Genomic DNA, 26,141 nt, shown 5'->3' with positions numbered 1-26,141 from the left:
TATTGGACACCCTCTAGATTGTATAGGGTTAAGCCTAAAAGACCCATGGGTGCTGGAAGCGCCCATTTTCAAAATTCATTATACATGTTATTCCTATGGTCTAAGACAGTCCAAAAAATATTAGTAAACATGAACAACTGTCTCCCAGAATCATAAGCTAGAGTGCCAAAACTAAAATGTGTGATGTCATAGGGTGTAAAGCGTGGAACCGCTCCATAGACAATGAATGGAACGAGATGTTGTCGATGCCACTGAGAGCACCCAGGGGAATGTTCTGAGCATACGGGAACATTTTCTATTTCACAGCTGAGAACACTACAATAGAATGAGGCTCATTTGGGTATAAAAAAAGAAAACAAACACTCTGTGGGTCTCCCATTCATCGTCTATGGAGCAGCTCCAGATTTTATACCCTATGTCATCACAAGTTTGAGACTTACTTCTCTGGTTTCTGGCTTTGAGAGAGAGAAGCTCATGTTCACAAATATTGATTGAACTCATCTAGGCCACGGAAATAACATATTAGAAACCTAAATTACGTGGTGTTCCCCTTTAACCCCAGTCCTATGGTATTGCCCCAATTTACGGGACTTTTGGACATCAGTTCATGATTGTATCCAGAGAATTGTTGCCCTAGAAGTCCCCTTTTGCATTCGCTTATTTCTGTTGGGGGATCCGTCTACCCTGAAAGACATGATTCCCTCTATCTATACTGATTGGGTCCAGACCACTATTATCTTGGCTAGGAGACTGCTCGTCCAACAGTGGAGGTCGGTTCATGCACCATCAATCGCAGACTTGCATATGAACAGATAGACAGATAGAAAGGTACATTAATGGCCCTTAAAGACAAACTCATGGCTTAGCTCCCTCCCAGGTACACTATACACACACACATTATTTGCCCACTTAGTTGCAACTACATCACAGCCTTTTTCTACTTTTATTTTGGTTGTATTCTAATTTGTATTTGTACAAGTTAATGTTGAGTTATTTATGTGTATATTGTCCTTTATATCTTTCAAAATTCAGGAAAATGTCAATCACAAAAAAATAGGAGACACAGGCGGCATTGGGTTAGTCCTCATTGCACAACAAAACGACCGGTTCTACTTGAGAGGAATGGGGACTGTACATATAAAACCTCCTGACAGGACCTTACAGCTTTATACATACAGTACAGGCAAGGTGGTGTAACATCACCCCCTGCTGGTTCAAAAGGTTCAATGCACTTCTCCATTGATTTAATGCATGATACTAAAGTTGTTGGGTTGGTAACAAGATTAGATGAATAATACTCTGTACTCATGTATTGTTTTAAAGTAAAGGATAAAGACACAACCAACATAGCAACATGGATGAGTATTTTCTGATTATCTTAAACTGCATCCTCTCCCATTTTAGTGTCTAGATCCGGTTCTAGATCCGGTTCTGGACCTCTTTAACAGGGTCCGATTTATTGTAGCAACGACCCTTAGTAGTACCTCTACCCCACTGATAGTGTGTGATACTTTTAATTAGGAACCATGGCAAACATGAAGTCAATAAATAGTTCCATCTATTAAACTGCATAGGCTGCAATTAGATGCTTTTGACTGGGGTCCCCCAGGACCCTAATATATTGGTATTTTTAAAAAGCACTAATTAAAATAGAAACAGAAAACAATTATATGAAGTCACGAGGAACAAATTGATTGACAACGTCATCAAAATATTATGATATTTTGCACATTTTACCATTATTAAATTATTTGACTTGTGATTTGCAAACCTCTTGCATTTAAAGGTATATTATTTTTAGCTCATCTGTTATATTCATGGTGCCTTGTGTATTTTACTGTTTACTATAGTGGCAATAAAGCCAACCCAACTCAGTTTAACTAGGGTTTCTGAGCAGGCAGGATGTTACAGCTGGTGTGGTCTGATGTAAATGAAAGGAAAGCATATGGAGCAGTAAACAGACTGCTTTAAATAGTTTGTTCATTTAATTTTTCAGTTCTGTTTATCAGCACTTCATGTTTGCAGGTCTGAAGTTATGATTTTATGCGTTTCATTGTGTCGGCTGACATCTTAAATGAAGAGTTTTTGTTGCAGTATTTTCCTTTTAAATACCAGTATGTGACTTTGTTGATTATATGACTAGTTCTGAATTAACACAAAAGTTAGCTCATTGCTAGTTTGTACGTTGGTCATTTAACCCCTTTTGACATATAATATATTATTTTCTACTTTTCTATGTACTAGATTCTAAGATCATCTTGAGTGATTTATGTGATTCACGTATGATATTTTACTGAATCAATTAAAAATATTTAATATGTTCTTGTATATTATATTTATTTGTTTTTTTCTGTATTTCTTCCACAGATAGAGAGTAGTATATAGAGAGTACCAGATAGTGTCATCCAGCAGCTACAAAGAGACACTAAATGACTACAAAAAGACTAAAAAAAGACTACAAAGACACACAAAACAACTATAAAGAGGGACAAAGCAACCACGGACAAAAAAATAACTACAAAAAGACCAAAACAACCGCAAAAAGAGGTTCAACAACGATAAAGTCGGTGTGTCTTGCTCCTATTTAGGGGAGGTGGTGGGGCCTTTTGCATGTCTGTACCCAGGGGCCCATTGTCTCATAATCCCCCCCATGGATTGGTCCAGCCCAAGAGTAGATTGACTGTCAATCTTGCAGATTACAACCACCTAAGAGATGTGTTTATATCTATAGGTTGCTGGTTGTGCTTTGTTACGTTTATTAGACAATGCCTGACAAAGACCTCACATGGAGACGTAATTTTCTGGGATCTACCAGTACAGTGTGCAGATCTGTTGCCAGACTTTTACCTTCAGTTTGTTTCCTGATCCAGCGCCCGTACAAGCTGTTTGGTTGTGAAAACACCTTTTGGAGGATGTGCTTGCTGTTTTGCAAATGTAAAGTGTTTGTGTCTGTATCACCTATTCCCCAGACTAGGCCTTTTAAAACATCATTTCACACACATCTCATCAAAATAATGGAGAAAAACTGTAACTTGCAAAACCCATTTTGACCAAGGTCTTTGTATTCTTGTGCTCACCCTGGAAAAAACGGTCAGAAAGCTGCAGATCATTTTATCGTATGCTCCCAGGTTTTGAAATATGCAACTCTGAAAACCTCTGAATGGAATTTAGTTCAGGGTCCGTAAAGAATTGAAAAACGACATTATAAATAACCAACAAAACCTCCCTGTCAACAGTTTTCTTTGGGACTATTTCTTTGGTATAAAGTAGTTCCAAAGAAAACGGTTACATTTTCTCATTTAAAACAGCACATAAAAAAAGAACACAACCTCTGAATAAATAACAAGATAAATTATCTTTATTTCCACGTCTTTGTCATTTATAAAATTATGTGTCCACAATTAATATTAACAAGGCAATACAGAGAATCCTTTTAATTTCTCAGAGGTGGAACCCGGGCTCTAGAGACTGTTTACTCGTCTATATAGACAGAAAAAGGGAACGGTTGGTCAGGTGTTATTCACATGAACCTGATCACTCCTTCACTGTTAGTAAAGGTGGTTATCGTTTAACAGATGGTAGAAGACTTAGAGTACCATGCTAGAAGACCCAAAAGGATTGTCGGGGTCTCTAGAGCCTGCGTCCACACCAAGCCCTTCAATGTACAGTCATAAAACTTCATAATCCATCACTGCTTATCGCTCAGTGTAAACCAGACACAGTTCATTCACAAATTCTTGGAACATTCTCACACCAGATAACCATCACTGAAATGATCATCGCCATTAATTAGCGTAAGCATGATTCTTGTCTATCTTAAACATGATAACGTCATATTCTTCCCCCTACAGTAAAAGACACAAAACCCCAGCAACTGTAAAAACCAAATGGGAACAATGAAGAAAACAACCTTTCTATTCTACAAAACAACAGAAAAGAGGAGATCCTTAGATACCATGTGCTCAAAGAAAAATAACAAAAAAAGGTTTCTCGCAAGTCTGTGTTGTTGGTAAGTAGGTTTCATTGATGTAAGTTATCAAAAAATTAAATATTACATACTGTATAGGTTATTATTACAGTAACAAGGTTCCATGCGATCATGTTCTCATCTTCTGTACAGAGTTGAGGATTCAGTAGTAAATAACAAGGCTATACAGACCTATAGTGCCTGGTGGCCAGAGTGCCAGCATGTTAACAGAGCCATGGAGACCTGCTGGGACGGGGACAGGTGGTCTGCTGGTCTGGACAGAGGTGCCACATTCTCACGGTGGTGGAACAAAGACTGAACGTACATGTAACGCTTTGTTTTATGTCAAATAGAGTCAGAATTAAGCCATTATTTACTTGACACAAAATCCAGCTCCTGGTATAAAATTTGAAGGAATATTCCACCCTTAAATCTTCTCATGTTGTCATCCGTCTGTGGTTCAATTTCTACCTTAAAGGGGACATATCATGCTCTTTTCCAGGTTCATACTTGTATTTTGCGTTTCTTGTCGAACACGTTTACATGCCTTAAAGGGGACATATCCTGAAAAACTTTTCAGTTCTTGTGCTCATACATTTGGGTATCTGGAGTGCCTACCAACCCACAAACTGTGAAATAAGATAATACAGTCAGTTTTTTGTGGGGTGCGTAGATCAGAAAACATGTGATTCAACAAGCCATTCAGATTTGGCTCCCCTTCCTATGTCACATGCAGGCTCATTAGAATTACTGCCCACGGCTTGAGAACTACATCAAAGAGTATAGAAGCAAATTTTGGTCATTTTGGACTGAAAACGCTTATTATATTTATAGTCTTTTATTGTTCAAAACAGGCCATTACGGTAGAATACAACAATAAAATAGAAATAATTTAGTTTTAATTTTGTACAGCACTTTTTATACAGATGTTTTATTCGCCTTCAGTCAAAAAATGGCGAAAGTGTTGATGTTGCAATGGAACAATCAATGGACTTTCACTTCTTGACAATATACGTTCTTTGACTACCTTTGTAAAGGTGCACCAGATTTTTATCGCAAACCAATCAGAGCAAACTGGGCTTTAAACACGTTCTAGTAGAAACCCAAAATATGATCATGATATATCCCCTTTAATGTTAAAAAAACACATTATTTTACCACCCTTTGTTTTCACCCTCTGTCTGAAATGTTCCGTTTTAGCGCCATTCTCTTTAAGACCCCCTCTAGAAAAAGCCCAGTCTGCTCTGATTGGTTTGCGTTAAAAATATGGTGCACCTTTACAAAGGTAGTTCTCAAGCTGTGGGCGATATATTCTAATGAGCCTGCATGTGACATAGGAAGGGGAGCCAAATCTGAATGCTTTCTTGAATCACACGATTTCTGATCTAGGCAGCCCACAAAACAGACTCTTATTTCACAGTTTGTGGGTTGGTAGGAACTCCAGATACCTAAATATACGAGCGCAAGCACTGAAAAAGTGAGTTTTTTCCTGACATGTCCCCTTTAAGTGAATGATTTCCTACTGTACATTTCCAAGAATGACCCCAGAGAGCATGTGGAACTGGAAATATCTGGACTCGATGATGTCATGCCATCTAAGTTTGGCTAGTTATCCCCTGGAGTTTGAAAAAAAAAAAAAAAAACATCACCAAGCAACAAAATAGATGAATACAACTAAATAGAGTCCCGTAAGCAAGAGCAGATTGGTCACTAATGTTGAAAGTGCTTAAGGATGGAGTTTCCTTTAAATTCTAAACTATGCTCCTCTATGTCACACTGCGGAGATCAGTCCTGCTTGTTGAAATCAGGTCTGGAAGCAAGAAAAGGAAGGAAAAAGATCTGCACATTCGCAGAGAGAGGCAACAGTTGCTTTGAAGAGCTCTGGAATCAAAACGTTGCTTTAATAAATTCATTTGAATTGTGTTTTTTTTGTAATGTGCACACTCTCTGTCCTACGTGGAAGCAACAAGAGACCAAAAACACCACTGACCCAGTCCGCAGAGCACCAGGGCCCAACACATAAACCCATAATGAAGACACAATCCATGCCGCGTGGGTTCATTCAGTCAAATACATCACTATTTAGTCATTATAAAACAATACCAAAGTGAGTCGCTAAAGCACTGAGAGAGCGGGAGGAGCTGAGGGAAGCAGCGCAACAAAGCACAACGAAAAGGGGTTCCCTATCAAACAGACCAGGTGGACAGTCAGAGTCTCCAAGACCTTGAGCGATCACAATGAACATCAGTGGTGGCGGTGGGGGAAAAGGCTGATTAAAGGCTAGCAGAAACACATTCATGTCGACCACATATTCAATGTGGAGGTGCAGTGGGCTGTATAAGGCATGGATGTTAAATATATAAATGATTCGTGACCAAGTGAGACTGACACAATCGAGCAGTTTACCCTTAACTTACGTTAACTACATCATCTGTGCGATGCGACGACCGATCAAGTCAAATCAGACAAACTAATTCAAGTAAGGCTATACGCACACACATACATAAGCGCTGGTGCAGGGTTACAAATAGAGTGCTCTAGGGGTATTTTTGTAGGCCAACCAGGAGGTTAGCATCACCGTGGTTCCCTTGACAAAAAGCCAATGGGATTTTTACATTGGGTTTTGGATTATTGCAGAAAATAAGTTCTGTGGCAAACACACGTTTATGATACTTACACGTTTTGTTCAGCAAGATAATCTTCACAAATGAACACCACTTTTATGATTTCTGAAGCGTGTATGCAATCGGCAGAAGTAAAAAGCTAATGTTAAGCTATAGACGAACTATAGGCTAAGACTTCAAAATTCAAGATTGGGGTATATACTGACGTATTTTATATCGTAGAACAAATCTCTTCAGCTTGTGTTAACCACAGACCTTATTTCAGGCATCTAACTAAAAACCCATTGACTTCCAGACGAGGGAACCGGAAGTGCTAAAATGCTAACTCATTTCCGGGTTTTAGGAGTCATTCCTGTAGCACTCTATAACTGAATAAATTAAAAGCAGATAAACAACGTGATGCTCCGAGACAATTATTATGTACAAAATGTCCTGGTGCTTCATCCTGTTGCTCATCTCTGCCTTTAATTTAGACATTTGACGGCTAAAACTGCAATGGCAGCACAGCAGATGGACATTAAAGTGAGGCTTAACAAGACCAGCTGGGCGGGCTGGCTGACAACTACTCTACTGATATGCTGGTTTGGTTGCGGTTTGACATTTTTTATTTGTTTTAATATATATATATATATGTTTGACAAGTCTGTGAGCTGACCTCAGCTCCTCGAATTAAAGAGAGGAAGGAAGCGGTCAAGCGGCGTAAAGCTATTCACACCATTAGGCGGAGCGACGATAAGAACCCGATAAGGTCACGACCCTGCCCCCGGGCCCACAGCTGCCTCCTCGGCACAGAGCGAGAAAGAGAGACAGAGAAAGAGAAAGAGAAAGAGCAAGACAGGCAAAAGAAGAGTTCATAAAACACGATCAAATGATGAGGAGCGACGAAGGAGTAACGCTGGGACAAACTGGCCAGAGATGTAATTGTGTTGTGCGGATAAGGCCGCGCTCCCGCAGAGCTGGCTGGATCTCACTGCCGGTAGTGTGGAAGGCAGAAGACCGGTAATGTTTTTGTGGACACACACAGAAACGGTGGCTCTCTGCACCGGTCACGGCGCCTCGAGAGCCAGCTGTTCTCACCTTCCACGTTCTTGCTGATGCTCTTCTTTTGCCAGTGTGTACACCAGTCTCTTCTCCAGTGGCAGAGCCTCTCCATCTCTCTTTCGGTCTCTGTGCTAATTTATAATATCCTTCCCCCCCCCCTCCCCTCCCACCCAGTATTCTCAACCTGCGTTCCCCTCTCCTCCCTCCCCCAAAGTCCAGTTACTGCACCACAATGTTTGTACTGTAAAACCGATGAGCAGAAATCTTTAAAAAGCAGAGCCTTGGTATCTTTTTTCTTTCTGCAGTTGTTTCTCGCTCTCGCAACTATAAAGACAGGCCTGCATCTGCCTGTTCACACGCACACAGCGCTCATTTACTCACACACTCGTACAAAGCCATGCTCGCAGGAACACGCATGCTCTCTCTTTCTCGCACACTCGTTCTCATGCAAGCCCCGCTCGTTTCTAGTGGTGGTTTTTGTTGGACATGCAGGAGTGGGGAATGAGGACAGGGGAGAGAAAAGGTTTCTAGCTCATAAAGGGAAGGTGTGTCTAAGTGTGTGAGTGTGTTGTTGAGGGAGAGGTTTTAGTTCAGCTGCCGCCATCTCCTACGATATTTCTTCTCCTCATCACCTGCCAGGATAAAAACAAACACATCATTTAGAATACATTGTGTGATCATATAGCTGTCTCTACTGGAGAGGGAAGAAAGGCATGAAGAGGTTGGAGTACCTTTTCACAGAAGGTGAGATAAAAAGAGTTTAGGCTGAATTAGAAGTGCAGGAGAGGAAAAAAAGAGCAGAAGAGAAGAGTCAGTAAAATCTGATTTTCGACAATCATTGATTTTAATAAACTATAAATATTTCAGACCCCACATTTTTCTGGATTGATTCAATGGGATAAGTGGACCAAAAACACTCAACATACCTTCTAGATGGTTCCTGGAGATATATTTCAGTGCCTCGTCCAGGAGGATGACTGGAATGGAAATCTTCAGGACCACGATCCACTGGGCCCAGCGCAGCGGGGTCACCTGGAAGATCAACTGAAGGACAGAGGACATCCAAAAGTCAGAAACTCTTCTAACAATGCATCAGATGCTGGACAGAGCCACAGTAGACACTATGCAATGAAGCCTTTTCTGCTCAACGCACTGTAACTAAAGAAAACATCTTCACCGTTTTGACAACGCGCGCAGCATTTAGAAAAAACGCTGCAAATAGAAAAAACACAACTAAATACAAAAAAGCATGTGATTCCACAGAACGCAACGGAAAAGAGTTACAAAACAACATACGTTTCCAGGGCACACTAAAAAGGGATGAACATACCCACCATATTTAGTGACCCCTTGTTGTTGTTTTTTCTGTATTTGGCTGCGTTGTCTCTATCCAGTTGCGTTGTCTGCATTCGGTTGCCTTGTCTGTATTCGGTTGCCTTGTCTGTATTCGGTTGCGTTGTCTGCATTCGACTGCGTTGTCTGCATTCGGTTGCCTTGTCTGTATTCGGTTGCGCTTTCTGTACTCTGTTGCGTTTTCTGTTTTTGGTTGCGTTTCTGTACTCGGTTGCGTTTTCTGTATTCGGTTGCGTTGTCTCTATCCGACTGCGTTGTCTCCTTCTGACTGCGTTGTCTGTATCCGACTGCATTGTCTCTATCCGACTGCATTGTCGGCATTCGACTGCATTTTCTGTATTCGGTTGCGTTGTCTGTATCCGACTGCGTTGTCTCTATCTGACTGCGTTGTCTGTATCCGACTGCGTTGTCGGCATTCGGATCGATTTTCTGTATTCGGTTACGGTTTCTGTATTCGGTTTCTGCACTCGGTTGTGTTTCCTGCATTTGGTTGTGTTTCTGTATTCAGTTGTGTTTCTGTATTTGGTTTTGTTTTCTGAAGTTGCAGTGTGTTGAGCTTTCAGGGCCACTGCACTTTTCTCTCAAGGTATGTTTTGCCATTAGAACACAACACTGTCAAGAAGAATCTGCCTTTTAATAAATACTGCCATGCAGTTGAACCATAGTATGTATGATTATCAATATCCATTTTTCATCACGCCCTTTAGATCCCAAGTCGGCTCAGTGACAGAGTCTACAAGTGTCTCATGGATGGATGAATACTTACCGGCAGAGGCTCAACGTAGAGGATCAAGAAGTGGAGGGAGAGGGAGAGGATGATGGCTCCCAGCAGCCAAAAATTGACCCAGGGAGGCATCCTGATCAGGGACTGGTTCTCAGACAAACTGGCGGGGAGACATTTTAATAGATCAAAACATGTTAACACTTCAGCTCAACCTGACATTAGGGACTTACATGGAAGTCTTTCTATAATGTTGCAAAGATCGAACGAGAACGACTCTGGCAAGCTCACAAGATCTCAATAGCACATTACAATTAGAGCAACAAGCCGAGATTTAATTATATTATCCGTGCAATGAATCAAATGTGTGCATCATAACATCAGCCTCCTTATGTGGGTGATAGTAACCATGTAAACATGTGTCTCCTCTGTCAGTCTTGGTTAGGGATAACATTTTCACTGGTCAGGCAGCTCTTTATTCTATCCTTCCCTTTCTCAGATTCTTTCCTAAATGAGACATTCGCATTTGTTTCTATAGGGAGCCACTGACAGACTTGCTCCATGAGCAATCCTGGCAAAAACACGGGGAGTTTTCCCTTCATACCACTGTTCCTTTTTTATTTTCTGCCTCCCCAAATAAGAATTATTCCATTTCTTAAGATGCGTGGCTAATTCCTTTGCCACATTCACCAAATGCAGATTCTAAAATACACGGTCATTATAAACAGCAACGTTAAGTCCTTCAGCAGTGAAAAGAGTTGATGTTTGTGATGGATGTGTTATTCTGACATGGAGACCGTGCTGTTATCCCTCAGACGGATGGCTAATTCTTTCCCAAAAGGAGTGCTGTCTGTTGAATGACAGTGTCTTCTTTTTTAATAAATATCCGACAGCCGTGACATTTAAGGAGTGTTTCTACATCCAACAGAAGATGGCTTACCTGTTGAGAGAGTTGAACATTTCGATAGTGACCAGCACAGACAGGGCCATGGTTGTGGGGAAGCGGGACTCAAACACCTCACAGTCTATGCCCTGGAACATGGGGTTGTCCTCAGTACACTGCATGAAGTGTCTCTGTAGAGAGAGGCAGTCGGGAGTTAAGTGTGTGTTGAGTGTGTGTGTGTGTGTGTACGTGCGTCTGCGCCTGCATGTGTGTCTGCAGGATGTTGCCAGGACCCCTGCGACCTGGTTTGAATGATGGAGCTCAGATCTGATGGGGGAACAGCTGCAGAAGCTTGGCCTCGTCCCCACCCCGTGTGCAATCAAACCACATGGGTCTTACTTCCCTTTCTATTTCTGTACACCATCACCAAATATTACTGTCTCCAGAAAGCTGGAAGGGAGTACATATCAAAATAAAGAACTATATTCTGAGGACAGTACCGTGCTGCAGAACATTAAGGAAGACAGAGCAGGACAATGTTATGCAACTCACCAGCTGGTAGAAAGACACTTGTGGGCCTTCTTCATCAAACAGGTACCACCATGTGGCAGCACCGACTGTTCCAAGGCCCACATATCCTACAGGAAAAACAGTCAGAAAAAAAGGTTCAGTATAAGATTATTATAACTATAAAGATAGATGAGTTTAGTCCCAGGAGGCATGGATGGATTATTGAACTGGCCTACTGGGCACAGGGTCAGGGACCCAAAAGGTTAGGGGACCCCGGGCCGGAGCTCCGTTTGAAGTTACTGCTAACATTTCTTGTTGGGAAGTCACAAAGAGACACAAAATGACCACTAAGAGATGCAAAACTACCAAAAAAGAGAATGACTGCAAAGAGATGCAAAAAGACCAAAAAGATATGCAAAACAACTACAAAGAGACACAAAATGATGAGATGAAGAGATGCAAAACAACCAAAAACAGATGCAAAACGACTACCAGGAGATGCAAAACAACCAAAAAGAGACGCAAAATGTCTACAAAGAGATGCAAAAGAACTACATAGAGATGCAAAAAGACCAAAAAGAGAACGACTACAAAGAGATGCAAAACAAACAGAGATGCAAAATGACTACAAAGAGATGCAAAAAGACCATAAAGAGACGCAAAACGACTACAAAGAGATGCAAAAAGACCAATAAGAGACACAAAACAACTACAAAGAAATGCAAAAAGACCAAAAAGAGACACAAAACAACTACAAAGAGATACAAAACGACTACAAAGACATGCAAAAAGACCAAAAAGAGACACAAAACAACTACAAAGAGATACAAAACGACTACAAAGACATGCAAAAAGACCAAAAAGAGACACAAAACAACTACAAAGAGATACAAAACGACTACAAAGACATGCAAAAAGACCAAAAAGAGATGCAAAACGACTACAAAGAGATGCAAAAAGACAAAAAAGAGATGCAAAACAACCAAATAGAGAATGACTACAAAGAGATGCAAAAAGAACAAAAAGAGATGCAAAACCACTACAAAGAGATGCAAAACTACGAAAGAGATGACGACTACAACAAGACTGCAAAGAGAAATAGCAGCTGCCTTTTTTCAATGGAATTTTATGTGTCATCTTGGCTAGTCGACAGATGTCTGTCAATGAGAGGGGTGTAGTAAAAAAAAATTGCAAATGCAGGGACGAGGTAGATGAGTGGCAGGTGCATATCAAATTCACCTCTAAAAAATAATTTGACTAGTTTCCAGCAAGTGTCTTTATTTCTAAATATTGAAAATGTCCATAGATAAGGTTTCATGACATTGTAGCAACTTTTGTTCAACCCATCCTCAACTGTAAACTATAAACCCGTCTACATTCTGACATGATTCACAGTGGTCTGTTCAGGCCAGAGCTAATCCTACCTCCAATGGCCAGATATCTGAAGAAGAGCCAGCCGGAGATGAGAGGCTCCTTGGGGTTGCGGGGGGGTTTGTCCATGATGTCCAGGTCTGGGGGGTTAAAGCCCAGGGCGGTGGCAGGCAGGCCGTCGGTCACCAGATTCACCCACAGCAGCTGGACTGGAATCAAAGCCTCAGGGAGACCCAGGATGGCCGTCAGGAAGATGCTGGAGAACAGAGAGTGAGAAGACACACAAAACGTCAGCCGAGGACGTCCGACAGAAGGTGAGGATCTCAGTGTGCGTCTCTGTTCCTCACCAGACCACTTCCCCCACGTTAGAGGAGATGAGGTATCTGATGAACTGCTTCATGTTGTTGTAGATGGCTCTGCCCTCCTCCACGGCAGCCACAATGGTGGAGAAGTTATCATCAGACAGCACCATCTCCGATGCCGACTTGGCCACCGCTGTGCCGGAGCCCATGGCGATGCCGATCTCTGCTTTCTTCAGGGCCGGGGCGTCGTTCACGCCATCTCCTGTCTGGGACGAGAAAAATCATTCATTCTGTTAATAACGCATCAGAAACCTGACTCACAGGATCGTATTTGAATTCCAATAATCCAACATTCCAACAATCACAAAACATTACTTGTATATACATACAAGAGTCAAACATCAACACCAAGTCATTTCAATATTTTTTCTCAGGCTGCAACATTACTTGTAAACAGAGGCAGATTTATGTGGACACTACAACTGGTTTCAAATAACAGAGGGATATTTTCAGGAGCAAAAAGCTGAATAAACCTCTTCGGAAGATAAAAGTTAAATAACTTCTTTGAAGGAAAAACTAAATTTTAATTAATCAACAGCACGATATGCAATATTATGGCCTTTTTCTGACTTCCGTGCTATATAAATAATCTTTATTGTTAGGGTATTATTAGGTATATTATTGGTCTTTTAAATGACAAAGATGACGATGATTTTAAAACAAATGACTTATTAGTTACTTATATATTGTTAAATGCAGAACACAGAAGGGCAATGAGGGGCAGTGTTTTGTTTTCAGCTTAGACGCTAGGGTTGCATCTGGTTGCTATGATACGGAACGTCCGCAGAAGTAAAAATGACAGCACCAGGTGGAGTAATTGCTCTGGATGAAGGGAAGGCTGAAACACGTAAGGAGAGAGGACGAACCCGCCGGTTTATGTGTATTCATTTCTCCTCCATTGTTGTTCAGTATTATGTGAAGGTTGGTCGTTGTGGTATTTTACAGCCCTTCTTCCATTGTGATTAGACGGCTAGGTAAAAAAAGTGACAGTGACAAGCGCAGTGTTTTACCCAAAGTTTAACATTTTTCAACTCTCAGCAACCACAAAAAAAAGAAAAGCGCAAAATAGACACAAATAGATAATAGGCGGCTCGTCACCCTGCTGCCGTTTGTAGCATAGTGTAAATATGTGGCGCTCCCATTGTAAAGAATTCAGAAAAGAAGAACATGAACATAGCGGTTGTGGCGGTTGCTTACCATCACTTGTGGTTGGCTTGTTAATATTGCGGTTATTGTAAGAGCCCCAGAGCCCACATTACATTTTTAGGGGAGATTATTCTTTACAGCTGTGGTTGGTAACTTTTATAAAAATAACTTTTTATAATATTTGCTCAGACTGTCACTATATCCTGACAGTAGTACACGAGACAGATAATCTGTGAAGAAAATCTGGTTCCTCTGCCACCTTTTAGTGCGCCTAATGACATTTACAGGTTGTTTTTGGAATCTTTCAAATGCCATTAGGAGCACTAAAAGGAGACAGAGGAAGCTGATTTCTTCACAGATTATCTGTCTAATGTACTACTGTCAGTATATAGTGTCAGTTTGAGCAAATATAATAAAAAGTTATTTGTGTAAAAGTTACCAACTACAACTTTAAACAGGATTTGGTGTATCAAACTAAAGGTGATTGAAAATGAACCACTATCTGATTATGCAAAGTCTCATTATCGTTTCAGATCCAGACAGGATTAAACTAAAGCTGAGCAAGTGAGATGTATTAATCTGTCATGGCAGGGCCTAAAGCGGCTTTAGACAGCACTGAATGGTGGAGTTAGTCTGACAGGCAAATGGTGATATTGCATTCCCCCTCCCTCCCATCTTCCCCTCGGATCAACCCCTCATCTGAGACGTGTGTCAGATAGGAAGCAGCCGAGCGGGCCCGAGATGACAGCTTTTGATGGCGGTGTCTGAGAGAGCAGCCTCGGAGAGACCTGAAACATGTCACGCCTCACTGGCTTCCGCTCATGCATTCTGCACAAGGCATTCACATAACGCACAGTTGAAGGAAGGAGAAAATGGATTTTTTTTTTCTCTTGCAACAAGAATAAAGAAATATATGACAAAGGATTTATACAATGTATAGATTTGCAGGAAGCAGAGAAAAGTTGAAGGGGTGGTGCATCATCCCTTCTCCTCACCATGGCGGTAATCTCATCGAATGCCTGCAAGTATCCCACGATCTTAGACTTGTGAGCCGGCTCGACACGGGCGAAGCATCGCGCCCGTTTGACGGCTTCTCTCTGGCCGTCCAGCGACAGGTCGTCGAACTCGCGGCCCGTGTAGGCCTTTCCCGTCACCTCCTCGTCCTCTCCAAAGATGCCGATTCGCCTGCAGATGGCCACGGCTGTGCCCTTGTTGTCCCCCGTGATCATGATGACACGTATGCCCGCCTCGTTGCACAGTTTAATCGAACCAATGACCTCCTTCCTGGGCGGGTCGAGCATGCCCACACAGCCGACAAATGTGAGACCCAACTGAATGGAAACAGAGAAAGAGAAAGAAATAAAGATAGAAGGGGATTAGGTTGCACAGGACTGTATTTGGAAACTGAATCTCCATTCAGTTCCACAGAAATGGAATTCACCTATTTTATTTGTATTGCTGCTGAAAACATCAAACAGAGTAGTTTCTATGGTTTCAGAGAAGAAGAACAGAGTGTAAAAGCGTTACGCTTTCAGTGGGTAAAGACTGAATCACTGCTGTGATTCTAACAAAAGACAGACAGCAGCAAAGATGACTTTAAAGGAATAGTTCAACACCTTGCCAAGAGTAAGATGTGTTAGATCGATACAACTCTCATGAAAGTTAGCTTAGCTTAGCATAACGAATGGAAACAGAGGAAACGGTTAGCCTGGCTCTGTTCAAGGGTAAAAGAAAATCTGCTAACCAGAACCTTTAAAGCTCACCAATTAACACTGTTGCAGAAGTAAGGAAACCTTATTCAAAATCACATTTAAAGGGGACATATCATGCTAATTTTCAGGTGCATACTTGTATTTTGGGTTTCTGCTAGAACATGTTTACATGCTTTAGTGTTCAAAAAACGCTTTACCTTTCTCATTCTGTCTGTCTGAATATACCTGTATTCACCTATCGGCTGTGCTGCTGCACCTCTTTTCACCTTCTGTCTGAAACGCTCCGTTTGAGCCCCTTAGGCAGTTATTATGCAAATGTGTTACTTGGTGAAATCACCACGTTACGGAAGAAAAGGCGGGACTTCAAGCAAGGTGTTTCAGGCAGTTCAGGAGCAGTGTTTCTGTGGTGGAGAGTAACTCCCTTTAGCGTGGACTTTGTAAATTTGCAGACCTTTACATGCACAAAAAAACAAATGTATACCACACTGAAGGAAAAAACACAAAAGCATAATAGATCCTCTTTAAACTCACTAAAAATCCAGTATCCAACTGTATGTTGTGTGTGTTTCGCTCCATATGACTTAAATATGAGCCTATTTGAACAACTTGGACTCTAAGATAAACATCAGATGTTAGCAAGGTCCTCTGCTGTACCTCATACTGTACAAACTTGGTGGCATTCTCCAAGTCCATGTCCTCTCTGCGCGGCGGGACATCATGTGTGGCCAGGGCCAGGCAGCGCAGGGTGTCCCTGCCTGTCCCCCATTCCCTGATCTTGGACAGCAGCTGGTCGCGCAGGGCCGGCGTCAGTGTCACCTTCCCTGTTCCCACCCGCAGGTACTGACACCGCTCAATCACACTCTCGGGAGCGCCCTGTGAGGAGGGATTTAAAGAAGAACATTAAGCAACGATGCCAGCGAGTAGAACTGAAGAAAGTGCTTCTCTCTGTGTATTAGTGATCGTATTATTCATTCGTGCCTTGATGAACATCTTGCTCTGGGAGCCCGGCTTGACGGGGGTGCAGAAGACGGACATCGACTTGCGGTCACGAGAGAACTCAAGGGTGAACTCCTTCTTCATCAACTGCTTGATCACCTGATGGATGAAAAAAGAGGGAGAAAAGGAGGAGGAGGAGGAGAAAGTGACTAAGAGCCAGAGCTTGAGCTAAGTAGCTGTATCCGTGGGCAGCTGTCAGGCCGGCAGCCAGTGGCTGACTGAGAGGCTTGGCTGAGCTACTGACAGCTGAAGGATAACACTTCAGACCAAGCACTCAACCACCTTGTCTGGATGTCTGGCTGCCGCCTCAGATGTCTGTGTACAACAGCACGTGATGATAATGTAGATCAGGCTGAGGACGGTTAGCGATAAGAGCCGGACGAATATGGAAATTAATAGCAAAATGCTAACACAAAACTCAGCCTATTGCTTACATATCTGCATTTAATGTCAAGTTTGGTTCTACCAGCAGGTGTCCCTCTAGTTCAGAGTCTGTGCTCATCCCATTACACATTTAAAGGTCAACACTGATGATGCAGCCAGACGACTGATGTACACACACTCCGTCTGGGGACTTCACACATCTAACCGATGTCCTGAAATCAATCAAGTCGATGTGACAAACCTCTTCTCTCTACCAAACAGGGAGAGCAACGGGAGTTTGAATCAGGATGGCATGCTGGGAAATTATTCTCCCCCCTTTTTCTTTTGTTTTCTAGCTTTGCACATCCCAGCAGAGATCAGATCATCTCATCAAAAAAAATCCTACACACACCGGCCCTTTAAAGGAGATCAAGCACTTCATTTGTGATAATAATGTGCAGCCAGCTTTGTGCAAGATGGACCTGAACTCAAGGTCATGCAGCGAGTAGGCATGTTGTCTTTACAGCTGTTATAAATTACAATTTAAATACTTTATCCCATAACCAAACAGTCACAGGTTCACACCCTGAAGACAAACATGTGTCTATCAATGGCGTTTTGCTTGATTAAATAGTCCTCGAGTAAGACACTGAACACTAAACCTGTTGACTCGTTGCATGTCACTCCAAATAAAACAATACTTGCATGTAAAATAATCTGTCAGGAATATGTATAACCAGAGGCACACTAGCTTCATTGTGTCATCCCCACAACCAGGAAGCATGAAGGCAATAATATGCTCACTGCAGATGAATGAAGACGAATACTATACTGATGCAGAATCAGAGATATCATCTTCTTTATTCCACACATTCTTCTTCCTTGTCAAAACCTGGCGCCTACATTACCCACAAGGCAACTTGAACCGCCGAAAGTTGTGTCGGAATTTAGGGTGTGTTATGCTAGTCGTGGCCAATGTAGCCCTGAGTCACTAGCCTCAAGCAGAGATAAGGAGCGGGCTACAGAAGTCTCACTTCTTTCTAACTCCACTTCCCTGCAGAGTCATTTTCAAACTTGTAGTCTTCAGCCCCAACCGACGCTGACTCAAGTGACATCACTTGAGGCAATTTATCAGATTTTGTGCAGCTCTCTCTGGAGCCACAAAAGGCTTTAAACTACTTCTCCTTATATGCAAACAATCAAACATAGCTTACCGAGTTGCAGGCGCCGGCACGCTCCACCTTGCTGATTCCGGAGAGGTCCGTCTTGAAGACGTTCATCTTCTCCACCAAGGTGGTGAGAGCCGTCTCCGTGGCTTCACCCACCTTCTCGTAAACTCCTTTGGCCTGCGAGAGAAACAGTAATGCATTGAAACGTGCTGCTGAACTGTTCTAGAGATGTTGAAAGATATGATAAGCTTTTAACCCTTTAAAAATGGACCTCCCGCGGGCAGCGGCAGAAGATCGCTGTTTGCATGATCCTGTTTAAATCGATCAAAAATAAAAAACATAATAGCTATAGCATTCATTTGCAGCAGAAAGCTAAGACTTCTGTTTCACACGTCATGTTGTATGCTCGTGATGACGTCGCTTGAACTCGATGTGCTCATAAAAATGAGGATATCTCAAAAACTAAAAAATTTGCAAATAACTTATGGAGTGTTAAGAAATATTTTGTTCATGTTTCTACTTTTAAAGATTTTGTCTTTTATGGTTTATTGACTTACATAACTCTTTAGCTTAGGGGTATGAAACAATTGAAGAAATGACATCACAATAAGCAAAAATACCAATGTAGGCACTGGTGGTGCGTTACTATTGCAGAGTTCGAGTGACACATTTTACATCAAATCTGAGAAACAGCCTTGTACATTGTCTCCGTTGTTAAAAGTGAACAACCCCCTTGAAGAATGACTCCTAAGCAAACATGCTGCGAGCGAATCTGTAGGCCATTCGCCTCTGCCTCCGCAAACTTTGAGTCATACATGCAAAGCGATCCAGTAATGGCGTACCACACATCATTTGTTTGTGTGACTCAGCAATAAAACACCTAGCTCCCCCCCTCCCATTCCCCTCTTCTCCCTCTCTCCTGGTTTAGCAGCCCACTTTGATCTCATACTCCGGGTCCTTTATTCAAAAACGTACAAAATTGGTGAGAAAAACAACCATTTACGAGAACGGAAACAGTTAGTCTGGGGAGGGTGCATGGGAGTCGAGAAGTGCCTTATCTCTGGCCTCGCTCCTCAGCGCGGTTACCATGATACCATGGTGATGACAAAGAGGTGAGAAAAGCAATCCAAACCAGAGAAAAAGATCATACGTCTGAGTAAAATTAGCTCAGCTGAAGAAGAGAAGGTTTTCTGTAGTGTGTGTGTGTGTTCTAATTCTACCTTTCATGGAGTCATTACAGTGTGTGTATGTACTGTACGTACTGTCAATGCATGAGGACATTTGCAAAGAAACCTAACCTACACAATGCTGCATGTGTCACAGATTTTGCACAGAAACTTAAAATGATGTCAGGTATAGAGGAGGAAACAAACTATACCGAAACGATTATCTGTATTTATTACACGGCTTTGTTGAATACTCGATTCTGATTGGTCAATCACAGCATTCTATGGTCTGTTATTTCTTTATAGCAGACCACTGCTATGTATAACAGACCGTTGCTATGGACGCTGTTCTGATGGCGGATTCTGGAGGACCATTTTTCTGTCAAATTATTGATTTCTCAAGTAAGTAGTCGTGTAATAAACGGGATAATGTACAGCGAGCCGCTTATCGTTGTGATTAAACCCCGACAGGGTGATGCAGCACATGCGAAGCATCGCTCGCTGTACATTATCCTTTAAGTGTGTGTGTGTTCTTGTACTTGCTGCATAGTGGGGACCGAGAAAAGTTTTTAACAAACGGACTGAGGACATTTTGGCCGGTCCTCTCTTCTTCAAAAGCCTGTTTGATGGTTAAGACTTGGTTTTAAGGTTCAGATTATGAATTAGGTTTAGGTTAGGGTCAGGCATTTAGTTGTGATGGTCAAGGTTATGGTAAGAGGATAGCGAATGTATTATGCCACGCATTATGTGTGTGTGTGTATACTTGTACAGCTATCTTTGTGAGGACCAATTTGAGTTTTAGACCTTCAGAGTGAGGACATATTTGGAAAATGAGGACATTTTGGCCTCACTTTAGGACAGACCTTCAAAGGCCTGTTTGAGGGTTCAGACTTGGTCTTACGGTTCCGGTTAGAATTGGGTTATGGGGGACACCTGGTGTAGCGGGCGCCAATGAGGTTAAGTTTAAGGTTAGGATAGGGTCAGGCATTTAGTTGTGATGGTTAAGGTTAGGGTAAGGGGCTAGGGAATGCATTATGTCAATGAGTGTCCTCACAAAGATAGAGGTACAAGTTTGTGTGTGTGTGTGTGTGTGTGTGTGTGTGTGTGTGTTAATGACCTCATTGTAGTCCAGTGCAGAGTCATTGCACATAGAGCACACAGTGGCCAACTCCAAAAGTCCATCAAAGTCTCCACACTGGACGGGCTTGTCTCCTTTCAGTCTGGAAGGAATAAACACACACACGGATGTCACTCACAACAGCAAAACACAAGAGGAAAACACTTCACAGTTCGCTAGACCGCAGACGCTAATCAATATTTATGAGTGGGGAAAGACATTCGGTTGTTTAGCATTCCGAAGTCGACTGTAGAAAACAGTGGTTGTACAGTAGTAAACAGTGTGCGTCTGTGTGCGGGCCAGTGTGTTCCTCCAGTGCTGATTGCATGACAACCGTGGATCACTTCCCAGTAGAGACTGCAACCGTTGCTAGCGAAGCTCCCACACAATAACCCACACTCTGCTGTTATGAAATCGACAGGTTCATGCGGAGTCAGAACGCTGTACTCACCAAAAGGCTAAATAAACAACACACATATATACAATGAAGTGTAGAATCCTTCTCCTGTCTAATGACTATAGCCACCTACCACAGACGCACATTTACTAAGAGTTAAAAACATATTCTGACATGGCACGGATCAAAATGACAGCACAATCATGAATCTGACACTTGAAGATCACACTTCATCTGTGATTGTTACTACTTTTCTGCAAGTAATATGCACATAACAACAACCAGGAACTATTTCCCTGGTTATTATTGCCATAGCAACCCATAAAGCACTGCGAAGAGACAGTTTTTGTGAATCATTAGCACTGATGTAACAGATCTTGGACCACAGACCACATCACAGTTTGCTTGAAAAAAGCAATTCAGAATTTCCTCAAAGCTGGGATGGATGAGGGGAAAGAGGGTGTGAGGGATCTTCCTTGAGTTCACCGTGGTAAAATTTGAAAAAGCACACAGACATGTTTCATATAATGGAGGTCTTAGGGTGGACAGACTTTACCAAAATAAAAGTAATACATGTTTAAACTGTGACACTCACATTTGTCCCTCAGGGGCATACGTAGAGCCAGTTATAGAGAACTCATGAAGGCTGCAGTTTGAATCTTCCACCTTGTCTGCAACGAACATCTGGAGAGGAGAAAAGAGACGGCACAGTTAGCTCATTAGTCTGTGATGCCCGTAGTCAAATAGTCAAATATAAATAATGACTACAGAGAATATTTATATTTATTTTAAAAAGGAAATCATTCCTTTATTCTCTACTACAACCCTATTAAACCCTCCAGTGGATTCACTATTAAAGCATGTCATTTGCAAGCATTGTTCAGATCTAAACAAATTTATTTTCTCTTAGTTTTCATCATTAAATCTTCCGTTATACATGTATATCTGTAACTAGATGGTCAAATGTTACAGATTGGGTCTTTACATGTGAGAAAATGTGTATAAAATGATGCACAGAACAACCAAATCATGGCTTCACTCAATAAGCAAATTAAAGATGCAGTGTGTAGGATGTGGCAGCATCTAGCAGCGAGGTTAGGGTTTCAGGTGGTTGCGGATTGAAACCACCTGAAACTTCTCCTGACACAAAAATGCGTAACCATGAAAATGTGAAAGCACGAATGGCACAATCTAGAGCCAGTGTTTGGTTTGTCCGTTCTGGGCTACTGTAGAAACAAGGCGGTCTGCTCCATTAAGAGGAGTGATTGACAGCTGCTCAGAGACGGCAAGGCTCCAGATCAGCTCTGATTGGTTGTTTTCTTCCGGTCTGTGAAATCTTGCAGATGCCATTAGGAGCACCAGAGGACACGACACCGGAGGACACCAGAGGACACAGAGGCACATGATTTTTTTTCAGATTACCTGTCTCATGCACTACTGTCAGGATATAAAATAACTTTTTTCAAATCATATTTGCGCCAATTCTACCTACTGCTGCTTTAAGGGGTTAAGCTGTAAATCATGGTTTAAGTGGTTCTGAGGTGTGGGCGAGTCCTTGACCTATATGCGCCTCATAGAGGTAATATACTGTAACACCTTTGTTATCACTGTATATCAACATGGAATTGTAGTGGTGATGTTAGTACATCTTGAGCTGCCAAGTTACCAAGAGCGATTTACTGCAATAGCGGTATCATCACATGTCGCCCCATGGTGTCCAAACACACTTCACAAATAAACAGCTAAGTCTGCATCTTGTGTAAATACCAAGAAGCAGGATGCTGCTAACAAAGAACCAATTATTCTGGCCTTAGTTCTCAAAGCGCTCCGGATAAATTAAAGGTTGTGAAGCATTCTAAAAAAATCAAATAGTGTCTGGAAACAGGAAGTACTCTGCAGGTTGGAAAAAGGGGTCACTGGGGAGGTCGAGTTCAAACTGCGGCCAGAAAATCTGGAGTGATCCAGAGTCAAGAAATCCCCCCACCCGGGTGAAGGCTTTTCCGGCAGTCGCTGTATTGTCACTTCTTTCCCCGATTCTATAGCGTTTCTAAACACGCAGGCGACATGGGAGTTGCTCTGCTCACACGTCTCGATGTAAAACTTCATCAATCACTCACACTGCCATACACGCTCCAGTCAACTGCTGCGAAACAAAGCCGGAGAAGGAGGGAGAGAGAGCCGGAGTCCCAGAGCTCTCCAAGGTTTTGCTTTGTTGGCAAATCTTTTTTCCTGATATTCCCCCAGGAAGGGTGATGCACTGGTAATACTAATATAGTGATAAAAACAAGGAGGGAGTGTTGGGGCTGGTGGTTCATAAGAATGGGAGACATCACCGTTCACGGTCCAAGGCCTCTCTCTGCGCATCTAAACACCTCATCTGAATGGCATACATAAATTCACAATAGGCTAAAAGACTGCCCTTGACCTCCATTCCTTTATTAATATTCTTTTTTTTTAACAACTTGACACTTAAGTTCAGGAAAGAGTGAACACACACACACACACACACACACACACACACAGAGGGAAAACATCCCTACGACCTCGCTTAACTCTGTTTGAGACTCCATTAAATCTGACTGATTGAAGAATTAATGAAGCAGCTATTTGGTTAAACTTGATTTCCTCCGTCAGTGTGTGTGTGTCTGTGTGTGTGTGTGTGTGTGTGTGTGCGTGTCACTGACTCACCAGCCTCCACCAATTTAAAAAAGGGAACACAAAATCGATGGCAGACTCCAGATGAGAGCTATAGCTGTCATCCCTCTAGCACATGAGCCTAAAAGGTACGTTTTAGCCTTTTAATGGAGTAATTATTCCTTAACAACTCTCCGCGGCAGGGTTACTGCATTCAGTCCGCTGAAGTAGTCTAGTCTCTGGACAAGATGAAAGTCAGTTTTAAATAACTGTCATACTGAATCATGATTACAGCCTCCGTGAGATTATAGTGAGAGAATGCAATTTTTTGCATTTGTAATTTTTGACATCAGCAGTGTTGACATTTGCCTTCTTTTACTGCAGCAAACAAACAGTGGAACTACTTGGAGGGAGATTTGAAGTTGTAGCTGATTAAATTTAATAGCCATCAAATGGATTCCGTAATTACTCCTTTATATACTGCAGTCGTTTTCGTTGTTAGTGGCGAAGTCCGCCATTTCAACACAAAAGACTCAAATTGCCTTACTTGTGCACAAGGGATTCACATGCATGCAAGTAACACAGTATTATTGTTTATCGCATTTAGATCAGACTCTCTGTTTACTCTCCTAACACAGTACCAGAGCTGTATTAAAGCTAGGGTTGGTAATCTTGAGAAACTAGCAAGAGTATCCATCCAGCCATCCATTATCTGTAATCGCTTATCCTATTGTTGCTGCAGGTGGAGCCGATCCCAGCTGACATTGGGCGAAGGCAGGGTACACCCTGGACAGGTCGCCAGACTATCACAGGGCTTACACATAGAGACAGACAACCATTCACGCTAACATTCACACCTACATGCAATTTAGAGTCAACAATTAACCTGCATGTCTTTGGACTCTGGGAGGAAACCGGAGTACTTGGAAAATACCCACGCTAACACCATCATGCCACCCCGAGCAAGAGTATGTTCAATTTAAAAAATGATCTAACCGAAATCTGAGTCTAGTGTTGCCAACTCTTTTCCAGCAGCACTCGCTCCAAAAAACCCTAAATCTATCGAGAAAGTCGCCAAGTCTGCAACATTGACAGCCCGTCCCTTCAGGCCTCCCTCCAAAGTCACACCCCCAAAATTATCATTATGAACGTAAACAAGGAACATGGCTACTGTTAGTACTGCTGTCCAACTAGCAGCTTGTGGAAGACTTCGGTGACGTGCAGTGAGTACACAGGCAGACTGCAATCAGACAGGTAGCCTATCCAATCATTACATTTGGGCCGAAAGAAACGATTGGACGAGCTTATTACAGTCCTACGACAGCCACAGGTACCAAATTTGTTCTCTTTTTTTTGTGAGAGCATTTGATTTATTGATTGCTGTTGGGATGTAATGAAAATTTCAACAGATACAACAACAAGACTCGGCCATTGTTTAACTTCATCACTCACTCACTCACTCACTCAGTGACAGACTTTTGCATTTGTAGGGTTGGCCCTCTGCGGTCCAGCCAAAAAAGGTTTTTGAAGAAAATTACCAACCCTAGCTTTTAGTTACTAAACTGGAACCGATAAGGAAATTCCTGCATTTGTACCTTCAGTAATCTTGTGACTGCATCCAAGTTTTAATACCTTGAATATTTCAGTTGATATCATGCGTACATGATGCATGTTCTTAAATTTGTGCTTAATCAACTTCTAACCAGACTAACTTTGGGAACACAGCGGGCTCAATAGGGGCCAACAACTCACTTTTCCCTGCTGAATCACATTAAAAACATGCAGCTGGTGAAACATGAGGTGGCTTATAATGTGAAGCAGTCACAGAAAACGTAATGTATTTGTCATTGCGGTTCGTACTGACCACGATCATTCATCAAAAACGTGTCCACAACAATAGACATGGGGGTTTTTGACAGTGGATCTGGGTTAAATATCGCAGCGGAGCAGCCACAACGAGCTGTTAGATGATGAGCTGCAGGCAACAGGCTGCAGACCTCCGACCTCTCAGCGAGGTAACCACATTTACTGTGATCCGCTGTTGTGTGGGAAACTACAGTACACACACTCATGGCATAATGGAAAAAGGCCAATTATTGCGCCTGACTTCTTTATTAAAACAATGTGTGTTTGTTTGGCCGCACTGTAAACAGATACACCAGCTGTTCTTCTGTTGGGTTTATGAAGTAATAGTTGGGTTACAGTACTGAAGTCCAATAGATATGTAGAAATGACTCACTGAAACATGAGCCCAAACAGCACAGGTCTAAACCCATTATTCCCTATATCTTTGTTCACCGCTTCTTCAATTCATTTTGGGATAAACTGTCCCTTTAAGGACATTTTAAAAGGGGAACACCACCTAAATTAAGAATTCCAATATGTTATTTCCATGGCCTAGGAAAGTTCAATCAATATGTGTTAGCATGAGCTACTCTCTCTAAAGGTGTGTTCACACCAAGAGCGAAGCGGTGAATAGACGCGAAGTTGTGCTTGGCTTTTTACAAATCGGCAACATTATGTAGTTATTTCAGCATAATTTCGATCTGTTTATTGCAATTAAATCACAGCACAATCTGTTTATTTTGGGTTCATACCGCAGTAGCGAT

General features: G+C 42.1%; 1 protein-coding gene and 1 long non-coding RNA gene across 4 annotated transcripts in view; both read right to left on the bottom strand.

Moving 5' to 3' along the window:
- Window positions 1-1,001: 1,001 nt before the first annotated feature.
- Window positions 1,002-4,640, bottom strand: LOC119475620. The gene is made up of 2 exons (XR_005203839.1): window positions 1,731-4,640; window positions 1,002-1,595 (listed from the first exon to the last, which is right to left on the bottom strand). It is a non-coding gene; the product is annotated as an uncharacterized LOC119475620 (long non-coding RNA).
- A 1,586-nt stretch (window positions 4,641-6,226) lies between these two features.
- atp2a3 (ATPase sarcoplasmic/endoplasmic reticulum Ca2+ transporting 3) overlaps window positions 6,227-26,141 on the bottom strand; it is a 60,811-nt gene continuing 40,896 nt past the window's right edge. Inside the window, exons 9-22 of one of the 3 annotated variants that reach the window (XM_037748251.1) lie at window positions 21,494-21,582; window positions 20,502-20,604; window positions 18,264-18,395; window positions 16,669-16,785; window positions 16,345-16,563; window positions 14,974-15,309; window positions 12,818-13,038; window positions 12,524-12,726; window positions 11,142-11,227; window positions 10,647-10,780; window positions 9,752-9,869; window positions 8,559-8,676; window positions 8,364-8,397; window positions 6,227-8,264 (exon numbers count right to left, since the gene is read on the bottom strand). In XM_037748251.1, the coding sequence (XP_037604179.1) occupies window positions 8,393-8,397; window positions 8,559-8,676; window positions 9,752-9,869; window positions 10,647-10,780; window positions 11,142-11,227; window positions 12,524-12,726; window positions 12,818-13,038; window positions 14,974-15,309; window positions 16,345-16,563; window positions 16,669-16,785; window positions 18,264-18,395; window positions 20,502-20,604; window positions 21,494-21,582 (1,881 nt within the window). In that variant the 3' untranslated portion in view covers window positions 6,227-8,264; window positions 8,364-8,392. Of the gene's footprint in view, window positions 8,265-8,363; window positions 8,398-8,558; window positions 8,677-9,751; window positions 9,870-10,646; window positions 10,781-11,141; window positions 11,228-12,523; window positions 12,727-12,817; window positions 13,039-14,973; window positions 15,310-16,344; window positions 16,564-16,668; window positions 16,786-17,261; window positions 17,271-18,263; window positions 18,396-20,501; window positions 20,605-21,493; window positions 21,583-26,141 lie in introns of all 3 variants that reach the window. The other 2 variants (XM_037748250.1, XM_037748252.1) reach the window with 2 other exon arrangements.

This window comes from Sebastes umbrosus, chromosome 17, assembly GCF_015220745.1.
Source record: "Sebastes umbrosus isolate fSebUmb1 chromosome 17, fSebUmb1.pri, whole genome shotgun sequence".
Taxonomy (NCBI): domain Eukaryota; kingdom Metazoa; phylum Chordata; class Actinopteri; order Perciformes; family Sebastidae; genus Sebastes; species Sebastes umbrosus.
The sequence above is the reverse complement of the archived record's forward strand: the minus strand, read 5'-3'. Positions and strand labels throughout refer to the sequence as shown.